The sequence below is a fragment of the Micromys minutus genome, assembly GCF_963924665.1.
Source record: "Micromys minutus genome assembly, chromosome: 4".
Lineage (NCBI taxonomy): Eukaryota > Metazoa > Chordata > Mammalia > Rodentia > Muridae > Micromys > Micromys minutus.
In genome coordinates, this window is record NC_137973.1 from 69,592,575 (window position 1) to 69,615,016 (window position 22,442).

General features: G+C 40.3%; 1 protein-coding gene and 1 pseudogene across 2 annotated transcripts; both read left to right on the plus strand.

Annotated features, from left to right (window-relative positions):
* Positions 1-252: 252 nt before the first annotated feature.
* Positions 253-14,655, plus strand: ADH4 (alcohol dehydrogenase 4 (class II), pi polypeptide; the record flags this gene model as incomplete). The annotated part of the gene is made up of 9 exons (XM_080916306.1): positions 253-270; positions 1,543-1,644; positions 2,617-2,755; positions 4,198-4,285; positions 6,007-6,238; positions 7,363-7,623; positions 12,040-12,169; positions 13,207-13,345; positions 14,631-14,655. The coding sequence occupies 9 exons, from the start codon at positions 253-255 to the stop codon at positions 14,653-14,655; spliced, it is 1,134 nt and encodes a 377-aa protein (XP_080772432.1).
* A 5,272-nt stretch (positions 14,656-19,927) lies between these two features.
* LOC308420334 (farnesyl pyrophosphate synthase-like) lies at positions 19,928-20,994 on the plus strand (annotated as a pseudogene). Its single transcript has one exon. The product of its transcript is annotated as a farnesyl pyrophosphate synthase-like (transcript).
* The last annotated feature ends 1,448 nt before the right edge of the window (positions 20,995-22,442 follow it).

Here is a 22,442-nt window from a genome sequence, read left to right on the forward strand (position 1 = left end):
TCTATTTGATACACTGTAATAAAAGTAAAAAAACTAATTAAAAAATCTTGGTGGCAGCTGGGAGTGATGGGTTTGTAGATGAACTATGACAGTACAAATGTCACAACACAGATCAGGCAGTGCTGTGATTGGAGAACCAGTCAGCAGGAATGTTATTTATCCAGAGTCCTCAGGACAGGACACAGAGCATTCTGGGTAGAGGTGAAAGGCCAGAGTCAGAAAGATACTTCCAAAGCAAGCTTCCCAAGGAAAATGGACACCCAGGGAAAAGTAAGTGAATGACCTCTATCAGCACTTGGCTGCTGCTTCCGGGTCTCTGCACATTTGCTGAAGATGCTTCCTTCTGGGTCACACTTCAGGCAGGAGGGCGACTGAAGTCAACTGAAGGGATGGGGCAGTTCCTAAGCTAGAACTCTGCTCTAAGGAAAAGCAACTCTGGATTGCCAGTGTCTGGGGTACTCCCACATGATTTAAAGGGGGCAGGGGAGGGGGAGGTTGGGAGAAAATAAGCTACCTGTGCTCTAACCATCCATACAGAGAATGTATTTAAAGCATGTATGGAAAAAGTGGATTCTGAAATGCTGTGCATATGACTCCATGTGAGGACATACAAATGCTCTTCAATGTAAGGAGAAAGTATCAACAGATAAGTGGGGTTTTCTCTTCCATTACAAAATTTCTTTTCTTATACATGACATTTGTGATATGAAAAATAACAATCTAAGCCATAATTAAATATTTCCTAAGAACAACTGAGAAGCAAATCTTTAAATGGTCAAAGAAATTTGCAGCAGTAGTTAGGTAGTGGTCAGGACTAGAAATGACTGACTTTATTTCAACTCTCTTTCAACTTTACTTATATTTTAAATTAAAAATGTAAATTCCAGGCAAAAACATAATGTAGGAATTAATTATGAAACCTTGGGTGTTTGACTTTTTAATGCACTTTTACTCAATTCTTACAAAGAGAACAATTTTTATTTAACTTACCATCCTGTCGTAAACTGATTGTGTGAGCCTCACTTCCCAGCTGTTTTACCATCTGGAGACCTTAGTTGATCATGTTAGTGGATTTAGGATGGGACTTTCTTCTCTAACAACTCCAGAGAGGTAGAAATACCTGCTGCTTCAAAGACCACACTCTAAGGAACAAATCAAAAACACACCTACCAACCGCAGCTCGGGAAATGCCCAGCTGATTACAAACGCCTTTGACTGCCTACCAAAGCCTTAGGTCTTATAATTATGCCGTCTTTGTTATGGAGATTAATATGTAGAAACCATATTGGGGCAATTTTCATATATTATTTTCTCAAAATAGAAAAAAATTACAATTGCTATAACATAGACATTAATTTTTGTTTAGATCTTTTCTCCTGAAAATAATGTAAGTATATATGGAATTAGTACATTACAAACTCCTTTTTTTTTTAACCATGTAATCATGGCATTGTTCAAGAACAACTTACTTTCTTTCTCTCTCTCCCGTCCTTCCCTCACCTTCAGTCTCCACCTTACCTCTCTCCTTACTTTCTCTTCCAGGTCATTACATGCAAGGCAGCCATTGCCTGGAACACTGGAAGTTCCCTTTGCATTGAAGAAATTGAAGTTTCTCCTCCTAAGGCTCATGAAGTTCGAATTCAGGTGAGCGGGGACTGTCGCCAGGCAGTACAGACATGGGCCTGGGCATTGACTTTCCCCTGTCGGCAGCTATATTTTTAAATATGGATTTCAAAAGAGGCATTATCATGCTTTTTTTTTAAATATGAGTTTGAAATCTAATTCAACTAACCTTGAAGGCAACCCTAAGAATTAGTAAAGTAATTTGTTTTGTGTTAAAATTGGCTAGGTTTTTCTTTATATTTTCCAAATGCTAGTTATGGAGAAATGTTACTAAGAGAAAGGAGGGGGGGAAAGATGGAGAGAGACAGAGACAGACAGAGAGAGAGAGAGAGAGAGAGAGAGAGAGAGAGAGCCCTAAGCAAAGGAGGTTGAGAACTTGGAGAGCCTACCCAGGTGGGCCACATAGGGCCATGGGTGCCAAGAAGAGGGATTAGGGACGGGTCAGTAGGGAGTAAGAATGGATCAGTAAGGAAAAGTAGAGCAGAACTATTAACAGCAAGTCCAACACAGTTATCCACTTTTCCTTTGGACCAACCCAATACAGGTTTGTGTGAGGATACAAGAAGCCTCACAGACAAATCTGAAGAATCACAGCGGGACAAGCTGAAGAGTGATTTAGTTTCTTTTAACTGCAGAAGGTCTGTTTCCTCTACCACGGCTCATGCAGTCTCCACAGGGCAGAACAAGCCGTGTTGACCTATGTTGTCATCGCTGCCTGGCGTCTATTCTCTTTCCCTTCATCTTTGATTTTTGTCTCCTAGAGATGACATCACCAACACTGTGATTTTTTTTTTCTCCAAAAACAATGAGAATTGGAAAATTAAACTGAATTCTAGGAAGGAAAGAATATAGCCTAGTACATTTTGTATGTCCTCTTTTTCCCTCGAAATGTAATTCTTCTTCTGAATTCTAGGGTTACTATAATGATTCAGGAAAACGCTGGTCCTAAGAACACACTGCAGAACCACAAGTCAGGTCTGTCTTGCTTTGTAGGTAATCGCCACGTGCGTGTGCCCTACTGACATCAATGCCACCAATCCTAAGAAGAAAGCTCTCTTCCCAGTCGTCCTTGGCCATGAGTGTGCAGGAATTGTAGAAAGCGTTGGGCCAGGAGTGACCAACTTCAAACCAGGTATTCCACCTTCTGATTTCAATGGAATAGACAGTGATAGCTCCTGACAACTGCCTTTGTTTTTTGTGCTAAGACTGGGGTTTTCTGCTTTGCTTACACAGTTCATCGTTTCCAAAGGGGCACTGACACAATCTGTCACAGTGTAACGAGGAAGTAGAATATTTGAAAACAGAGCAGCCTAATAAAAATCCTAGAAATATGGCCACTTTATTTGCACAAACAGAGAAAGTGTCCTATAAAGCAAGGCTTTGTGGTTAAAATAAACTGAGGCATCTGTGGTTCACAAATACTTCCTCCATGTGAAATGGAAACTTACTTTATGGTTGTGTAAAGAATAAAGGCTTGCAGGAGGCTTACGGGGAAAGCACCACACATGTCAGTGTTTGCTTACGTGCCATTTTGGGGGCTCATAAGATAAAATCTAATATCCTGAAGCAAGCCAAAGGTTATTATATTTTATAACCTATACAGTGTATACTGGGGTGCCGGCCATGTATGTCTGATGGGGTAGATCAGCCCTACATTCAAACTTGGAGGTATAGTAGTGTTTTTCATTCCAAGTATGAACACAAAAACAGATTGCTCCCTCCAAACCCCACAGCCTTGAAAGTATGACCAGTGCAAACCTTTAGTCCTGACTTTGCCATTTACCAGCCACATGACAGGGGCCATTTACAGTGGATTTTGTGATTGGACTTGAATTTCTCTTTTCTAAAATGGCAGATGAGACACGTCAACTAATAGCATTCCCTAATGGTTCTACTACACATGCACTGCTGGTCACATGGGAATTATCAGTGCTTTGGTCATCGAAGAACCAAAGCCACTGTTAAGTGTGAATTGGACGAGGAGCTAGAACACATAGGATTTAAAGGTGAATCTGAAAGGTACAACGCGGGCAGTGTCCTAGCCTAGCATGCCTCACCTCCTCAGTCTTACAGTGATGTTCTCTGTTCCATACAGTGTCTGAAAAGACAATGAACAACAGTCATATGCAAAGACATCAGTCAACAGATTCTCAGACAGAACTCTGTTCCTGTAAATACCACTTCAGGCTCCCCGCCTGCCTAGCAGATTAAGGGAGTAAAAAAAGTTCAGGACTTGAAAGAATCCACAATCCTACTGAAATAAAATATTTTTGCTACTTATATTCTTGCTGAATATAAAATGTGTACTACGAAAAAAATGTTTTCCACTGGTTTATCTGAGAGAAGGTTTATGAGGATTAGGAATCAAGCCTGAGACCTTGCATAAAATAATGGGGAAGGGGCTGGTAGAGGGGTAACCAGAAAGTGGGAAATCATATGAGATGTAAACGAATGGAATCAGTACTTTAAAAAAAATATATAGGCAAGCGCTCTACCTCTGACTCACCCTAGCTGTGCTTCTAGGGATGATAACCACATGTTAGGCACTACCTAAAACGTGGCCTTTCTTTGTAGGTGACAAAGTAATCCCATTCTTTGCACCACAGTGCAAAAAGTGCGAGCTCTGTCGGAATCCTCTTACAAACCTCTGTGGGAAACTCCGGTAAGCTCTCTTCACCATTAATAAGAGTATCAGTAGACAGGCGTGTCTCAAACACATCAATGGGGGTGAAAAGATGAGAACCTTCCACTTACTGATGCCACTTCCATGTGCCTATAAGACACTGTTCCTGATACAAGTAAAAATACCACAGGAGTGCCCTTCAGTGAAAAAGTAGGTTGATCCACTGCTATACAATAACACAATGGACTACCAAGCAATGAAAACAGCTAGACTTAAAATATACAGTAGCCTAATTTTACCCATGTTAAAGGAAAGAAGCAAGATGCCAGGGGACATATATATATATATATATATATATATATATATATATATATATATATATATATATATGTCATGGCACAGGAAGACAATGCCAGAGTTTATGGCTATGTGTGTGTAACGAAAGTAAAAACACATCACTGGAGTGGTAAATTCCAAGTTAAAACCACATCTACTTCTAGATGAGTGAGGAAGAATGTTAAAAGGCGCATTAATTTACTCCAAGGCCATACAACCTCAGGTCCTGAAAACAGGTCTTTAACACAAACACTGGTGCTCACCAGAATGGATCCTCATCACCTCATACTTATTTTATTGAAACCATAGAAAGATGTATTTGTCCTGAATGCTGATTGCAGCTTGTTATTTAGGAAGTTAAAACCTGGGCTGGAGGACTCCGCAGTTAAAAGTTGCCACTACTCTTGCAGAGGACTCAGACTCAGTTACTAAGTCCTATGTAGGCGTTCATAACCACCCGTAATTCCAGTTCCAAGAGATCCAATGGTTTCTTCTGGCCTCTGTGAGTGCCTACATATGTGGTGCACATACACTCAGACACATGCACAATAAGGAACTCTCTTATAAAAATAAGGTAAAACCATGTTGCTCTTATCTATGCCTCTGTTTCTCCATCTACAAGAAGATACTAATGTCACTGATCAGGGTCAAATTAAAACTGTATTCTTTGAAAAACCCTTTAATGAAATGATGAAGTTTAGACAATGGCCATGAATTCTAATAGCATTTTAAAAAAAAAGAAATAATCAGATACAGTTTATTACAGCAGGTTATTACAGCACCTTTGAAGTATTCCCACAAAAATGTGAAATCTGAGCCAGACATTTCATTAAAAATTTCAGAATTAAGATGCAATGCTGAAACAGAGAAGCCCAGATCTCAATAGAATGAATAATCAGCAACACTGAGCTGGCAAACTATGGGATTCATGACTCCAGTCTCCCACAAGGGAGCTATGAAATTTAAATGACATCTTATTAAATGCGCTGCCCCAACATAAAGGAATCCTTGAGAAATGTGTACAGAGTTATTTCAGCACAGATGAAATAACATGATATGGGAGAAGAGGCATGTGTTGTGGAGGGTAACAGGTGAAGCTTGACTGACCAGAACTTGACAGTAAATGAAACTTAAGTTAGCTTGGGGGGGCGGTCATTGTACTGCTCTATTTTTAGTTTTATGTGAGCTTTCTATCAGAAAACAAAATGAATTAATAGCATAGCCCTTAAAAGAGCTCCTGACAAACAGAAAGCACTCAACAGAGGTCTGTTGGTATTAACACTAACATAACTGAGAAATACTATGTATGGATGGAAAAAAGATCAAATAATTTTCCCAACCTTTCCATTAGAGTCCATAAAACTTTCACGACAAACATGTGATGTCTGATATGTCTTCTTCATTGTGTGCTTTTCTTTTTCTAGAAACTTTAAGTACCCTACTATTGATCAAGAGCTCATGGAAGACAGAACCAGCAGGTTTACCTGTAAAGGGAAAGCAATTTACCACTTCATGGGAGTCAGTTCGTTCTCTCAGTACACTGTGGTTTCAGAAGCCAATCTTGCCAGAGTGGATGATGAGGCAAATTTGGAGAGAGTGTGTCTGATTGGATGTGGATTCTCCTCAGGCTATGGGGCTGCGATCAATACTGCCAAGGTACACTGTTAAGTGCTAGGCTATCTTCGAACAGAGGTTACTGGGCCACAGTGCTATGTAAAGGACTTAGGACTGTCTTCTCTGCATTGCTTTATTGCCACTCTAAATACCTAGCTCATTTACTGCCTCCGTGGTTATCTTTTTATATGTACTGGGGATTAAGCCCCTGGTCCTGCACCTGCTAAGAAAGTGCTGTTCCATTGAACTGACATCTCTAGCTTAGCCTCTGTGATTTTATGTACACTATTAGATGTCTCCAGATAATAATGTTAATAGGTATGATCATATTAAGTTATACTGTATATATAAAACACCGACTTTATAAGCTACATATACGTGTTCCCTGATTTATATAAAGCCCATTGGAACGTGATCTCTGAATATGAATGCTCACCTAGGGACAAGAGCAAATGCGGAACCCCAGCTATTGCCATTTAGTTACTGTGTCTTCTCCCTCATTCTATAGGCTATCCTCCCTCAATCAATAACAATTTACCAATTTCCCATCCTTTGTGGTTTTAAGAGAGTATGTTCTTGCAATATGTGTTCCTGGGATCCTATTAGAATTTGAACACTCTTTTAAGGCTAACTTGGCTACAGTCAAATGGACAAGATAGTAAAAAGGAAAGATCTCCTAGGCATCCCTGTAGCATTGCACATTAGATATGTCAGTCTATCTGTCTGTCCCTATCTATCAGTCTGGCCTACTGATCAAGTTACAGGACAGAGGGACTACACAGAGAAACCCTGTCTCAATAAAAGCAGGGGGCAGGAGGGAAATACATGCCTCTGACCCAATTTCAATGGGGAAAAAAAACAACTCCTTTGAGACTGTGTGGACTTTTAAACTGTTTTCTGGCATGGATGAAGAGAAAGGTGAAATAAGAGAATTTTTTCTACTTGGGCATGTGAGTGGGCCTTGAGTAACTCTACAGATTTAGGTAGAAAAGTATCTGTCTTCACACTGGCAAGCTGTCACTACTGGATACATCAGGGTTTTATAATAGGCATTCTTTTTTTTTTTAACATATTTACATGTCTGGGTCTTCATCTTGCCCTCCCTCATGAAAGAAAAAGGCTAAGATCAGTAACTTTAAGTCACTCTGTACTTTTTCTACCTGCAGGTCACCTCTGGTTCCACTTGTGCTGTCTTTGGCCTGGGGTGTGTAGGTCTTTCTGCTATAATTGGGTGTAAAATAGCAGGTGCTTCCAGAATCATAGCTATTGACATCAACGGTGAAAAGTTTTCAAAGGCCAAGGCCCTGGGAGCCACTGACTGCCTTAATCCCAGAGATCTAGACAAACCTGTCCAGGATGTCATCACTGAACTGACCAAAGGAGGTGTGGATTTCTCCCTGGACTGTGCAGGAACAGCTCAGACCTTGGTATGTGGACTTCTCTCCCCATCCCCAGTCCTTGCATCTTACTTCTAATATGTTCTTTAGTCACCAAAACAGTAAAAGAATATGGGCCATGTTTATAGCAGTAGATATCCTTTTTTAGTATTAACACTGTCAAAGGCAGACAGAAAAGAACTGCCAGCTATAGGTCACGACCCACTCCCTCAGCCATGCTTACTTTCCACCAAAGCTCACCGATGTGGTTTCTACTGGTTTGTTTAAAGTCATGAACTACCTGTGTTTGGGGTCCTTGTTGGAAGGGGCTTGTTTAGCTTACATTTTGGAAACTGAAAAACTACACAGCACAAGGCCATCTTGGGTGACTCTCGCATTTGCATCACCACCTCCCCTGAATGGGCTGATGGTGGGAGCATGTGTGGTTCATTAGGGATCTGTAAAGATTCTGCCAGTTATCAGCACGCAGGAGACCCACGCATAACTCCCTCAAAGGCACAGTCAGACCAAGTCCGAGTCACAGTGCTTTCTTTCCCCACGCTGGCATGCTCTGTGCGTTTGGGTCTCCAAGATGGCAGCCATACCACATACTTCCACGTGTTTCCTCTTCTGAGAGCTCTTCATGGGCAGAAAAATAATAGTTTCTAACATCTTTTTCCATGGTGATTCAAACTACTGCTAACAGATAATTTGGGGGTCTCTTTACTTTTACTTAGCCAGGGAATTAAATCAGAAAGAACCAAAAGACAATGAGCCACATGTTGCAAACGGGTCATCTCTATAGTCTCCACTTGTGTTGCCCAGCTTTTTTCCTCGGTGAATAATGCCTAGTTTGTATTTACTCAAAGTGATAATTTTATTGATTATTTGTTCATGGATAAAAAGGACCAAGAATGTATCACCTTAGTTCTCTGTGTTGATTCCTCCTGTTTCACTATAAGAAGCAGTTGTGATGTTTTTCTTTTGAGTGACACTGTCATGCACAGCCTGGTTACTCCTCTTAGAGGTGGTTGAAAGGAGTAAAAGCTACAAAGATAGACTTTCTGGTGATTCCCTTCCGGGGTCTTACCTGATAGGGCACTCTCTAGAAGAGAATGGAATCCAGGAAAAAAAGCAATCACAGGCCTCACACAAACCACCTGACAGCATCTAGCAGGGTGGGGAAAGGTGGTGACATTGGCTGCTGCTGGGGACAGCAGCCCTCAGGGCTTCTTACCCTGTGCTGTGCCCTGTGTTCTAAGCTTCCCACCATGCACCCTGCAGTGCTCCACATCTGCTCTTCACTTCCCACAGCTCATTTTTACAGTGAAAAGCAGCTTACCTGCCACAGTCTCTCTCTGTGTGTGTGTGTGTGTGTGTGTGTGTATGTGTCTGTGTGTGTGTCATTGCTGGCATTAGACTTTGTCTTATTAGTTTCTATTGCTGTGATGAAACACAATAACCAAACACCATGGAGAGGAATTTATTTGGCTTACACTTCCATACTGTAGTCCATCATTGAAGGAAGTCAGGACAGGAACTCAAACAAGGTAAGAACCTGGAGGCAGGAGCTCCAGGATGCAGAGGCCATGGAGGGATGTTGCTTACTGGATTGCTCACCATTGCTTGCTCAGCCATCTTTCTTATAGAACCCAAGACTACCAGCCCAAGGATGGCACCACCCACAGTGGGCTGGGCCCTCCCGCATCAACCAACTGTAAGAAGCATCCTACAAGTCTTGCCTACAGCTGATCTTAAGAAGGCATTTTCTCAGTTGAGGTTCCCAGCTCTCAGATGATTTTAGCATGTGTCAAGATAACATAAAACTATTCATCACAGACTTCTTGGAAGTTTCTGTTGTTTGCTATTATTTTGTTTTTTTGTGGAGTATGGATGCCTGAGCCATATTCCAGAACGTGTGCCTGAGCCAAGCTCCATACTCCAGGACATGTGCCTGAGCTGGAGTTCTATACTCCCAGACACTCGCCTGAGTCGGAGCTCTGTGCCAGTTTTTGGCAGAATTTCACTGTTGCTTTTTGTTGTTGTTATTGTTGTTATTTTTATTTTTATTTTCAAATTAAAAAAAAACAGTGATTTAACTTGTTAAATTTTAACATGTTCTATTACTAGCTGATTTATGGGTATTTTTTATTATGAATCAGAATTACACCAGAATTCAAATGAAACAAGATAGATTTATCTATCTTGAAAGTTGAGATACTTAGTTTTCAACCAAAAACTTCTATACCTAAAAACCAAACAAACAAAAAGACATGTTTGGAGATTATAAAGCAACTTTTAATTATAGGTATAAATTTGATCTAAATTACCTCTAATTTTTTGAAACAGCCTAAAGAACCTAACAGAAGAGTTCAAATGTTATTATATAATATTATCAAATTTCTAATGTTCTACCAGTTCAAACAAAAACATTCTTTGTTTGAGATAGGGTCTCACTGTGTAACCCCAATGTCATGGAACTCACTGTGTTGACTAGATTGGCCTTGAACTCACAGAGATCTGCCTGCCTCTGCTTCTCAAGTATTGGGATTAAAATATGGACTAATACATGGAGCCAAAACTATTCTTATCCAGAGTCAGCTGTCTACTGAATAAAACCCTGTATTTGCATACAATCCCTTTTGAACCAACTTACTGTCATAGAGCTTACCTGCTGAACTAGAGGAAAGGTCAGAAATGCAAACATGGCAGCTGGAAAGGCCTTTAAAATGTGATGATGGTTGTTCTGTTTTCTCATGTGTGTGTAATATGCTTACATGTATGTATGTTTACATGTATGTGGGTGCACATGTATATGCATATGCATGCAAAGGCCTAAGGTTGAAGTCCAAGAGTCTTCCTCAATCACCGTTCTCCCTAAGAGCAATAGTGTTTAAAGAGTTCCTGTGACCAGCTACTTTCAAGTGAAAAGTGACACCCACAGTCTCTTCTCCTCTCCGTGGATCTATGTCGTGTGTAAAGATAAAAATGTTCTGCGTCATACAGAATATACAGAAAATAAGACTAAACATGGTGTCAAATGCCTTTAATCCCAGTGCTTGGGCCACAGAAGCAGGCAGAACTTTGTAAATTCAACAACAACCTGGTCTCTAAATAGTAGGGTCCAGGACAGCCAGGGCTATATAAGGGTTAATTTCTCTTTTTCAATTCTCTTTTTAAGTTTCATAGTTTGGAAGGGATGTGGTTCTGTTGTCATTGCTGGTTTTTGAGGGGTGTTGTTGTTGTTATCTTGGTTTAGTTTGGTTTGTTTGTTTTTTTATTTTGTTTTATTTGAAGGGTTTTTTTTGTTTTGTTTGGTGATTTGATGACTTTGGCTTGGTTTTGGTTTTGGTTTTAGAGTCTTATAGGTTAGGGACTTGCAATCCTCCTGCCTCAGACTCCCAAGTGCAGGGATAATGGGTATGTATCAACATCTCCATCTTGGAGTTGATTTTTCAAGCATTAGGAATTCTCAAAATAGGAAATAAACACATGTTAAAATAAAAACTTCAAAGTACATTCTAATTTTCTAGAATGAGTCGCCTTCCAGGAAGAGAGAACTACTTCATCTTTCTCAGTGCTCAGCAGTGCGTAGCCAGCCAGACCTGTGCCTGTCCTCTGCACCCGTCATAATGTTTATGTTTGCTTATGGTTTCTAAACAGAATGGCCTTCCACACTGAAACTTACATTCTCAACTCTTGGCATTTTCCATCAGCCCCAGACTTTCAGTAGGCTAACACAGCCATTCTCTGCCTCAGTCAATGATTGCCTTATGTCTAGGCAATTCTCTTGGGCTATCCTTCCACATGGAGACTCACTCAGCAACTGAGAAAGCTCAAATCCACGGCCTCACAATCTCAGCAAGTGCAGGCAAGCTACACCTAAGTGTTGGCTAAGAAGTGGAGGGCAACCAAGCGTTACTTCCTAGTGTCTCTGCCCAGTTTCAAACAGCATTTCTCTGTCTTTCCCCTACTACTGAAACCTGAGTGCTCACTGTCCCCATGTCACAGGCTCTACAGAATCACTTACGAGCTCTCTCTTCATACTTCTCAATATTTTCATCACAAGCCCCTGGCAGTTCTCATATTTTAGCAAATGTTTGTGGTAGATTGCCAAACTATCACAGATTCAAGTTCTTGCGCTACAAGTCATTCTTAATTCTACGGTCATGTTTCTCAGTATCTATGTTTTACGTTGAAATTTCAGCCAAACGATGGTGTTTGTACAGGGCAAAATGTTTCCCATTCCCTTTCAGAATCTTTTTTGATGTACTACGAATAGTTTTGTACGTTTAACACAAACCATGACACTTCGAGCCTCACGGTTCTTTGATGATGCCCTGAACTTCATGTTATTGTGTAGCTGTCAGCGTGGTACTGATGTCCCCTGGAGCAGTGTAGACAGTCACACTAGAGTTCACGTCTATTTTTCAGCTTGCCTGGGTAACCTTTTGTTTGACCTTGCAGAAAGCAGCTGTGGACTGCACAGTAATAGGCCGTGGATTGTGCACCGTGGTCGGAGCAAAGGCAGATGAGATGAAAATATCCACCGTGGACCTTATATTGGGCCGTTCTGTAAATGGAACATTCTTTGGGGGTCAGTTTCTTTCTTCATAGTTTTTAATTTTTTCCCTCTAATATGAAATTATAAAAAACTTAAATTTCGAAATGAAAATAATTTGTATAAACATTGAGTATACAAAAACTAGTCTAGTATTTGAAAAGTAAATGAAGTTTATATGGAAAATAACTATAATTTACAAGTGGAAATTTAATTTAAGAAGCTGAACTTAGTGGTGCAAGCATATATATATATATATCAGAGAGATAAGTCTGAGATGGGTCTTTATATAGTAAATTCAAAAATTCAAAGCATACCTGAGCTATGTAACAAGAACCATCCCCAAAAAAAAAAAAAAAAAAAAAAAAAGGAAAAAAACCAACTTGTATTGAAATGAACCAATTGACTGAAAGTAACAAAAGAGAAACTTTGGTCTAATTAAGATAATTTCTGGGGGAATGTGGGATGGAAAGGGGGAAAATGGAATAACATTTGAAATGTAAATACACAAAATATCCAATAAAAGGATTTTTTAAAAAGATAATTTTTTTAGCTAACATGGATAATAATCTTGAATTCTCCTTATGAAGAAAAACTTTTCTTTTGAAGATGGCTTCTCTGTGTAGCACTGGCTGTCCTGGAACTCACGCTGCAATTCAGGCTGGCCTCAAACTCAGAGACCTTCCTATCTCTGTCTCCCAAATGCTAGGATTAAAAGAATGCACCACCTTTACCTGACAAAGGAAAACATTTAAATATAATAAATCTATAAAGTTAAGGAGAGCATGAAGCTTGATATATCTAAAGCGACTCAAATCTGACTTAATAATTTCAACAAAGATTGTTATATAGAATTAAGTTTTTTTAAAAAGCAAAAAACATTAAACTGAAAGGGGACCAGCAGGAGATGGGACAGGTAACAAGAGAGAATGTTCAGGGAGAGTAGATAATAGCAAAGTACACTGTACACATGGTTAGATGCCATAAAATGTCTTTAAAGGAGAAAAATTAAACTACTTCTGTAATTTCAAATGGCATGGCTTTCTTTATATGACATTGTGGCCAAATTACAGGTTGGAAAAGTGTGGACTCTGTCCCAAACCTGGTTACTGACTACAAAAATAAGAAATTCGATCTGGACATACTGGTGACCCATGCCCTACCTATTGACAAAATCAATGATGCAATTGACCTGATGAACCAAGGAAAAAGGTAAACTGCTAATCTTCGGGACTAGAAACCCCTTATGAGTTTTTGTTCATGACTTTTTATTTTATGTGCTATCTGTGTGTGTTTATGTGCACCCTGAGCAGGTAGGTGCCTGAGGAAGCCAAGAGGATGTCAGACCCTGGAAGTAGAACCAAAGCCTTCTTTCTGATGTGGGTGCTGGGGACTAAACCTCCTCTGCAAGAGCATCAAATGCTCCTAACCAGTGAGCCATCTTTATGATTTTTATTTACTCTAAGGTGTCTCTTGACCACATCAAAATTGCAGGACCTACTTAACAGATTAAATAATAGCCAATTGGGAAAAAAAAAGAAAAGCTTCCATTTTAGAACAGTGTTGTCTACTATGTTATACACTAGTGGCAGAAGCTGATAAAGGAAATCCCTCTCACAAACAATTGTTAACTCAATCCAGTTAGTCTCTAGAAGGAAAGAGTCCTGTAGTGTAACAGGAGGGTCCCCAGTCCAGCATACTCAAGTCTAAATTTGTTTTCTGTGGTTTGACAAGTCAGAGCCCTGTGCATCTTTTGAGATATGAGCAGAGACCGGCAGGGATCAGGTACACACAAGCACTTCAACTCTGACTGTCTAGCCTACAGGGGCTCCTGTAGATAGATCCGTTTATCCAACAATTTTAGCTGTGCTGTGCATCTCAGGATTGGTTCCTAGGGATTGATGTATATCGGTCCTCAAAATGAGGGCTTCCTAGAGACTGAGGACTGTGTAAGACTGGCATTACTTATTTTAGTTAATTTGCAGCCTTTATTAATGGAAGTGAGGAGCGATCACATAACTAGTGATGTTTAGAAGAGAAATGGGGTAAGGAACTTAAAAGACATGGCAAAAAGAGGAGGGTAAATAAGGGGGAGGAGTCTAAGTGACAGTCAACATGAGAAGAGCTGGAAACAGAGAATAAACGTCACAGAAAAAATTCCTTTTCCCCACAGTCTATTAATACTGTCACAAATAATATTAATGCCACAGATGGGGAGAGATAACAAAGTAGAAGAAATGAGGTGTGGGCTTCTGCTAAAGGGAGGAGTGGAACAAGAAGGGTGGATGTCGTGAATATGACCGAAGAGAGTTTTATGCATGCCTTAAAGTATCACAACGAACCCCATTTTCACATATAAATGGTACATGTTCATTTTTAAAAGGTGTCTCTAAAAAACAGACTAGATCAAACTCTAAAGTGAAAAGAAAAGCAACCTGTGTACTTTGGATAAAATGTTCAGATACGTAGTTTTTATTGTTGTATTACTTTTTATCAGCATCCGAACAATCCTGACCTTTTGAAGATGCCAGGAGCAACTTGGAATGTTATCTGATTGGATCCGAGCTTGTCCGGATGACTTACTGTTTCACATGATGAGCCAAGGAAAGCTATGAGCTTAAGCATGTAGTCACACTTCATATCAACGCAAGTGAAGTACAAATTATATATGTACTCTTCTTGCTTGCTGCTGTTCAGGGTGTGGTGGGTTTTTTATTTTGGGGAGATTCTATACGTGAGCATGGCACTTACATTAATTCTATCCCATGGTCTCCTCTCTCCAGCTCCTCTCACATCCCTTCACCTAACTCTCAAATCCATGGCCTCTCTTCTTCCACTGTGACATACATATATGTACACAGATGGAAATACAGATAAAAACCGCTGAGTCCATTTGGTATTATTCATGTTCTACATGAGTAATTGACTGACCACTTGGGATTAGATAACCTATAGGTGACCCCTTCCTGGAGAAGACTGGTCTTCTCTAAATAGTCACTGATCACCTGTAGGTCTTCATCTTGCCTTGTGTTATTTCCCCTATCCACACTGGAATCTCAACTGGTATTGTCCTTGTCCAGGTCTTGTATAGGAAACCATGTCATAAAGATTCCATGGTTGCAGCTCCCTGTAGTTAATATATAGAAGACGTTATCTGGAAGCAGGTTTCCTGTTTTTGGTGGAATTTTTCAGAAATGTTCTTTATATTCATCTCCTCCCCAATCAAGGCCAAGTTTGATGACAGATTGAGATGCTATTTTTAAAACTTACATACAAGTAATGGCAGTTTTCAGTGAGTAAAACACATGAGAGTCTATATTCTGACAACTAGATCCTTTTCCTACATGCTCTTACTCACACTGAATGCTGGTTTTTGAAAGGCTAGATGCAGCACAAACTACATTTCTAGAGTGTCAGACTATCGTTCCAATGAGAACTTGACTTCCTTCAAAGAGAAAAACACAAAAATATTATGATAATGGTTTGCAGGGAAAACTTTCTGTTGTTATAAAGAAACTGTCTTGCACTCTATTTGCTAATGCTTTAGTCCAAAGATGACAATTTTAATGCACATATATCACTGATTTTCTTTGAGATATTAAATCTGCTATCAAAATATGGATTGTCCCACATAACAAGGCATACATCTTATTTCTAAAAGCTGGGTTTTTTTTTTTTTTTTTTTTTTTTTGAGTCTAACAGTAGTGACAATATCCATCCATTCCAGTAATAGAGTGGAAACACTTAAGTTTAGAAGGCAATCTAATCGTACTACAATACATTTGCCTGAAAAGCACAAAGAGTTTTCACACAGTCACTATATGCCTTTGGCACCTTCGGTTTCAAAATGCTACCACAGCACCCTCTGGTGTTCCTTTCAATTTTCCATTTCCTAGATGCCATTTTCACTGAGAAAAAGAACTCAGAAAGAACAGCAATTTCTATTGACATCAAAGCTATCATTATAAAGGGTCCCTTCCTATGCATTATATAATGTGATTCCCAAATACTTTCTGCTATAAGCCCCCTGAAGATAGGGTGCCTTACCCTGAGCACCTTACAGAGAGCAGGCCCTCCAGCCATTCAGTCCCTTGTGAATTGCACAAGGCAGACTTTATTAACTAAAGTGAGTCTTGTTACACAGGAACACATACACTGTCCTTCCGATTGCTTTATGAGGATGGTGCATCTTCAGGCTAAACAGTTTTTGTTGGTTTTGGTTTTGATGATTGATGTTCAGTTTGATTTTGATTTGATTAGCTTTGCTTTAGAAATATGTCTCAAAATGTAGACCATACTCGTCTAGAAGTCACAGAGACCCGTCAGCCTCTGTCCTGTGAGTGCTACAATTTAAGGTCTGTGTTGCCCACCCCAGCCCATGTACCTGTTACAGACTCCTGTAACTCCAATAAACACATTGGTTCACCAAACTTACATGTGGGCTCACTTGTTTTCTTGGTTCCTTAATGCTCTATCTGGGGTAAAGAGAAGTCTCCATACAATACTCATTAAAAGTCATGCAGCTATCCCTCTACTTCTGTCAATCAAAAGTAATCTAAAGATTCAATGCAATCCCCACCAAAATCTCAACACAATTCTTCATAGACCTTAAAAGGAAAATTCTCCGATTCATATGGATACACAAAGACCAAGGATTGCTAAAAAACAGTCCTAAATAATAAAGGAATAGCTAGAGGTACCAGCATTTCTGTTATCAATGTGTACTACAAAGGTATAGCAACAAAACCAGCACAGTATTAGCATAAAAACAGACACCTTGATCAACAGAATCAAACTGAAGAACCAAACCTAAGTCCACACATCTATGGACATCTGATTTTTTTAGAAAGAAGCCAGAAAATACACTGGAAAAAAAAAGACATCATCTTCAACAAATGGTGCCAGGCAACTGGATGGCTGTATTAAAAGAATCCAAATTAATCCATACTTATTACCCTGCATAAAACTCAACTCCAAATGGATCAAAAAGGTCATCATAAAACCAGATACACTGAACCAGATAGAAAAGAAAGTGTGGAATGGCCTTGAACTCCTTAGTACAGGAAAAGAATTTCTGAACAGAACACTGTTAATGTAGGCACTAAGATCAGCAATTAATTTATGGGACCTCATGAAACTGAAAAGCTTATGTAAGGCAAAGGACACTGTTATTAGGACAAAGCCAACAGAGTGGGGAATGGTTCTTTTTACCAACTCCATATCCAATAAAGGGCTACTATCCAAACTACATAAAGAATTCAAGAAACTAGGTATTTTAAAAATGCAATTAAAAATGGGTACAGGCTGGAGAGATGGCTCAGTGGTTAAAAACATTGACTGTTCTTCCAGAAGTTCTGAGTTCATTTCCAGCAACCACATGGTGGCTCACAACCATCTGTAATGGGATCCAATGCCCTCTTCTGGTGTGTCTGAAGAGAGCTACAGTGTACTCATATACATAAAATAAATGAATAAATCTTTTTTAAAAAAATGGGTACAGGTCTAAACAGAGAATTCTAAATAGAGAAAACTCAAATGCCTGAGAAACACATGAGAAAATTAATGTCTTTAGTCGGTGGTTCTCACACTGCAACCCTTTAATACCGTTCTTCATGTAGTGGTGACTACAAAACTATTTTCATTGCTACTTCACAACTGTAATTTTGATCCTGTTATGAATTATCTGATATACAGGATATTTCATAAACAACCCCCAAATGTTTCACAACCCACAGATTGAGAACCACTGAACTTAGTCATCAAGGAAATACAAATCAAAACTAGTCTGAGATTTGATCTTGCACCCATCAAAATGGCCAAGATCAACAAAACAAAAGACAGCTCGTGCTGATGAGGATGAGGAGTAAAAGGAGCACCCCACCACTGCTGGTGGGAGTCTAAATTTGTACAGCCACTTTGGAAATAAGTATAGTAGCTCCTTGGGAGACTAGAAATAGATGTGCCTCAAGATCCAGCTATATCACTCTTAGTCAAATACCCAAAGGACCCTTTATCCCACACAGAGACACTTGTTCAACAATGTTTATTTCTGTTCTATTCATAATAGCTAGAAATTTGAAACAACCTAGATGTCCCTTAACTGAAGAATAGATTTTAAAAAATGGTCCATTGTATGGTTTGGCTTCTTTGTCAAAATTCAAGTGTCTATAAGTGTGTTGGTTTATTTCTGGATCTTCTATCCTATTCCATTGATCAACCTGTTTTTATGCCGATACCATGTGGTTTTTATTTTATACTATTGCTCTGTAGTACAGCTTGAAGTCAGGGATGGTGATATCTCCAGAAGTTTTTTTTATTCTTATACGATTGTTTTAGCTATGGGGGAGGGTTGTTTTGTTTTTCTATATGAATTGAGATCAAGGGGATACTAATTAGAAAGGAAGAAGTCAAAGTATCATTATCTGCAGATGATAAGATAGTATACATAATTGAGAATTGCTCTTTCAAGGGCTGTAAAGAATTGTGTTGTTGCAAGACCTATTGATCCAGTTGGTGTGTAGCTGAAGACAGCAGTGTCTGGCATCAATGTGAGAAGAGGATTTTGTTCCAGAGAGGACGTGTTTTCCCAATGTAGGGGAATGCCAAGGCAATGGGGTGGAGAAGGGGATCAAAAGGGAGTGCACCTTTGGGAAGAGGCAACTGGAGTATGAGGGGGGATGGGAGTGGGAAGAGGTAAAGGGATAACATCTCAAATGTAAATACAGAGTATCTAATTAAAAAAGGGGGGGGGGAAGAATTGTGTTGGAATTTTTGTGGGAATTGCATTGTGTCTGTAAGTTGCTTTTGGTAAGATGGCCATCTTCTGATCTTTCTCAATTTCTTTTTTCAGAGACTTGCAGTTCTTATTGTTGTATCTTTCACTTGTTTAGTTGGAGATACACAAAGATATTTTATATTGTTTGTGGCTATTGTAAAGAATACTGTTTCCCTAATTTCTTTCTCAACCCATATATCATTTGTATAAAGAAGGGCTACTGTTTGGTTTTGTTTTTTTTTTTTTTTAAGTTGGTTTTGCACCCAGCCACTTTGCTGAAGCTGTAGGAGTTCTTTGGTAGAATTGGGGTCACTTATGTACACTATCATATCATCTGCAAATAGCCATACTTTGACTTCTTTCTTTCTAATTTGTATCCCCTTGATCTCAACTCATATGGAAAAACAAAAAAAAAAAAAAAAAAAAAAACCTGTATTGAATAGGTATGAAGAGCGTGGGCAGCCTTGTCTTATCCCTGATTTTAGTGGAATTGTTTTCAGTTTCTCTCCATTTAATTTAATGTTGGCTCTGAGCTTGCTGTACATTGCCTTTATTATGTTTACGAATCCACCTTGTATCCCTCATCTCTCCAAGACTTAACATGAACGGGTGTTAGATTGTGTCAAAGGCTTTTGCAGTAGCTAAGGAGATGATCATGTGGTTATTTTCCTTTCAGTTTGTTTATATGGTAGATTACATTGATAGATTTTCTTCATATATCAAACCATCCCTGCATCCCTAGGATGAAACCTACTTGATCATAGTGGATGATGTCTTTGATGTGTTCTTGGATTCAGTTTGCCAGTATTTTATTGAGAATTTTTGCATCAACGTTTGTAAGAGAAAATGGTCTGAAATTCTCTTTCCTTGTTGAGCCTTTGTGTGGTTTAAGTATCAGGGTGACTGTGGCCTCATAGAATGAGTTTGGTAGTGTTCCTTCTGTTTCTATTTTGTGAAGTAGTTAAGTAGCTCTTCATTGAAAGTCTGGCCCAGGAGAATCCGCGTTGAAGCATAGAGCATTTAGCTCCTCTGTCAGAATGAATGGAAACCAGAAATTGGATGCTTATAAGCAAGAAGAGCAGAATTTCATCCAGCACTTCCCCCAGATCATCAAGGTGCTGACTGAGGATGAGCTGGGACACCCAGAAACAGGGGATGCTATTACCCAACCCAGGGAGGTCCTAGAGTACAATGCCATAGGCGGCATTTACAATCAGGGTTTGACGGTGGTACAAGCCTTTCAGGAGCTGGTGGAGCTGAGGAAACAGGATGCTAAGAGCCTTCAGTGGGCCCTGAGTGTGGGCTGGTGTGGAGAGCTAGCTGCTCCAGGCTTTCTTCCTCGTGTCAGATGACAACACGGACTCTTCCCTCACTCGCCGTGGGCAGATTTGCTGGTATCAGAAGCCCGGCATAGGCTTGGATGCCATCAACGATGCTCTACTTCTGGAAGCCTGCGTCTACCGCCTGCTGAAGTTCTACTGCAGGGATCAGCCCTACTACCTGAACCTGCTGGAGCTCTTTCTACAGAGTTCCTATCGGACGGAGATCGGGCAGACGCTCGACCTCATCACAGCACCCCAGGGCCAGGTGGATCTTGGTAGATTCACTGAAAAGAGGTCCAAATCTATTGTCACATACAAGACAGCTTCCTAGTCTTTCTACCTGCCTATCACGGCTGCCAGGTACGTGGCAGGAAGTGATGGGGAGAAGGAACATGCCGATGCCCTGAAGATCCTATGGGAGATGGGAGAGTTCTTTCAGGTCCAGGATGATGACCTTGATCTTCTCTTCAGTATGACCAGAAGGGTTGGCACTGACATCCAGGACAACAAATGCAGCTGCTGGTGGTTCCGTGTCTGCTACAAGCCACTCCTCAACAGCGCCAGATCTTAGCGGAGAATGATGGGCAGAAGGACCCAGAAACAGTGGCGCAGGTGAAAGCACTGTGTGAGGCGCTGGTTCTGCAGACTGTGTTCTTCAAGTACGAGGAAGACAGTTACAACCGCCTCTAGAGTCTCATAGAGTCTCTGCGCTCCTGTCCACACCCATCTTCCTGGAACTAGCAAACAAGATCTACAGGCGGTGAATGTGACTTCGAATTGTAGAGGCTGGGAGGGAGGGATCTCAATAAATTATTGTTCACTATCCCCCCCCCCAAAAAAAAAGTCTGATAGAAATCTGCGCTAAAACCATCTGGCACTGGACTTTTGAGCGGGGGTGGTAGTGGAAGAGGAAGCATTTAGTGACTGTTTCCTTAGGAATTATAAGACCATTAAAATAGTTTACCTGACCTTGATTTAACTTTGGGAAGTGGTATCTGTCAAGAAAACCATCCACCTCATTTAGATTTCCTAATTTTATGAAGTAAGACCTGGTGGTTCCCTCGGTGTCTGTTGTTATGTCTTCCTTCTCATTTCTGATCCTGTTGCCTTGAACACTGTCTCTCTGGCTTTGGTTCGTTGGCTACGGGATTGTCTATCTTGTTGGTTTTCTCAAAGAACCAGCTCTTAGCTTCATTGATTCTTTGTACTGTTCTCTGTTTCTAATTTATTGATTTCAGCCCCGGGTTTCATTATTTCCTGATATCTGCCCCTCATAGATGTGCTTGCTTCTTTGTTCTAGAGCTTTCGGGTGTGCTTTTAAACTGCCAATATGAGAACTCTCTAATTTCTTTACGAAGGTGCTTACTGCAGTGAGCTTTCTTCTTGGTACTGCTTTTATTGTGCACCATAAGTTTCAGTGTGTTGTGTTGAGATCTGCCCCATCCCCCTCCCCAGCATAGCTGTAGGCAACTGGTTCCATTCCTGCCTGCTATTTCGTGGTGTTGCTGTAACATACCTGACAGTAACTGACACAGAAAAATAACTTGACTCAGAGCAAGTCCTGCTGATCACATATATCCTGTTATGTTCTGTGTGTTCTGTATGAGGTTCATTAATCTTAAGAAATTAGACAAAACTTTACGTAGGGTCCATTGAGCTAAAGGTCAGTATGAGCTGTTATGTCTAAAACATTGACTGTGCCTCTGTTAGACTTGGTAGGTAGGAGATGGGGGGAGGGGTTTAACCTGGATGTTCCTGGGGCCTCACAGGCCTCCTTGGGAAGGCAAGAAAACCATGTGCCAGACAATGAAAGTCGGGGGACAGTGTGCAGCTTACCTCTACTGGCTGTGCCCCAGATGAACTGTTGCATCAAGTGGATGATTTTTTTTTTTAATTCTAAGACAGAGTTTCTCTGTGTACCCCTGGCTGTCCTAGAACTTTCTCTGTGGACCAGGTTGGCCTCAAACTCAAAGATCCACCTGCCTTTGCCTCCCCGGTGCTGGAGTTAAAGGTGTGCACCACCATGCCTGGCAGCTGTTAAGTCTTCAATAAGCAAACTGTAATCCATGTAACCACAGAAGTTAGGTATAGAGTAAGAGACTGGGGTGGGGGATGGAGCTCCCCTGGAAGGGAAAATAGTATAGTTATGAATGTATGGGGGGCAGTGGGATACATGGATGGGATAATCGTATGGTGAATGAGAGGAAATATG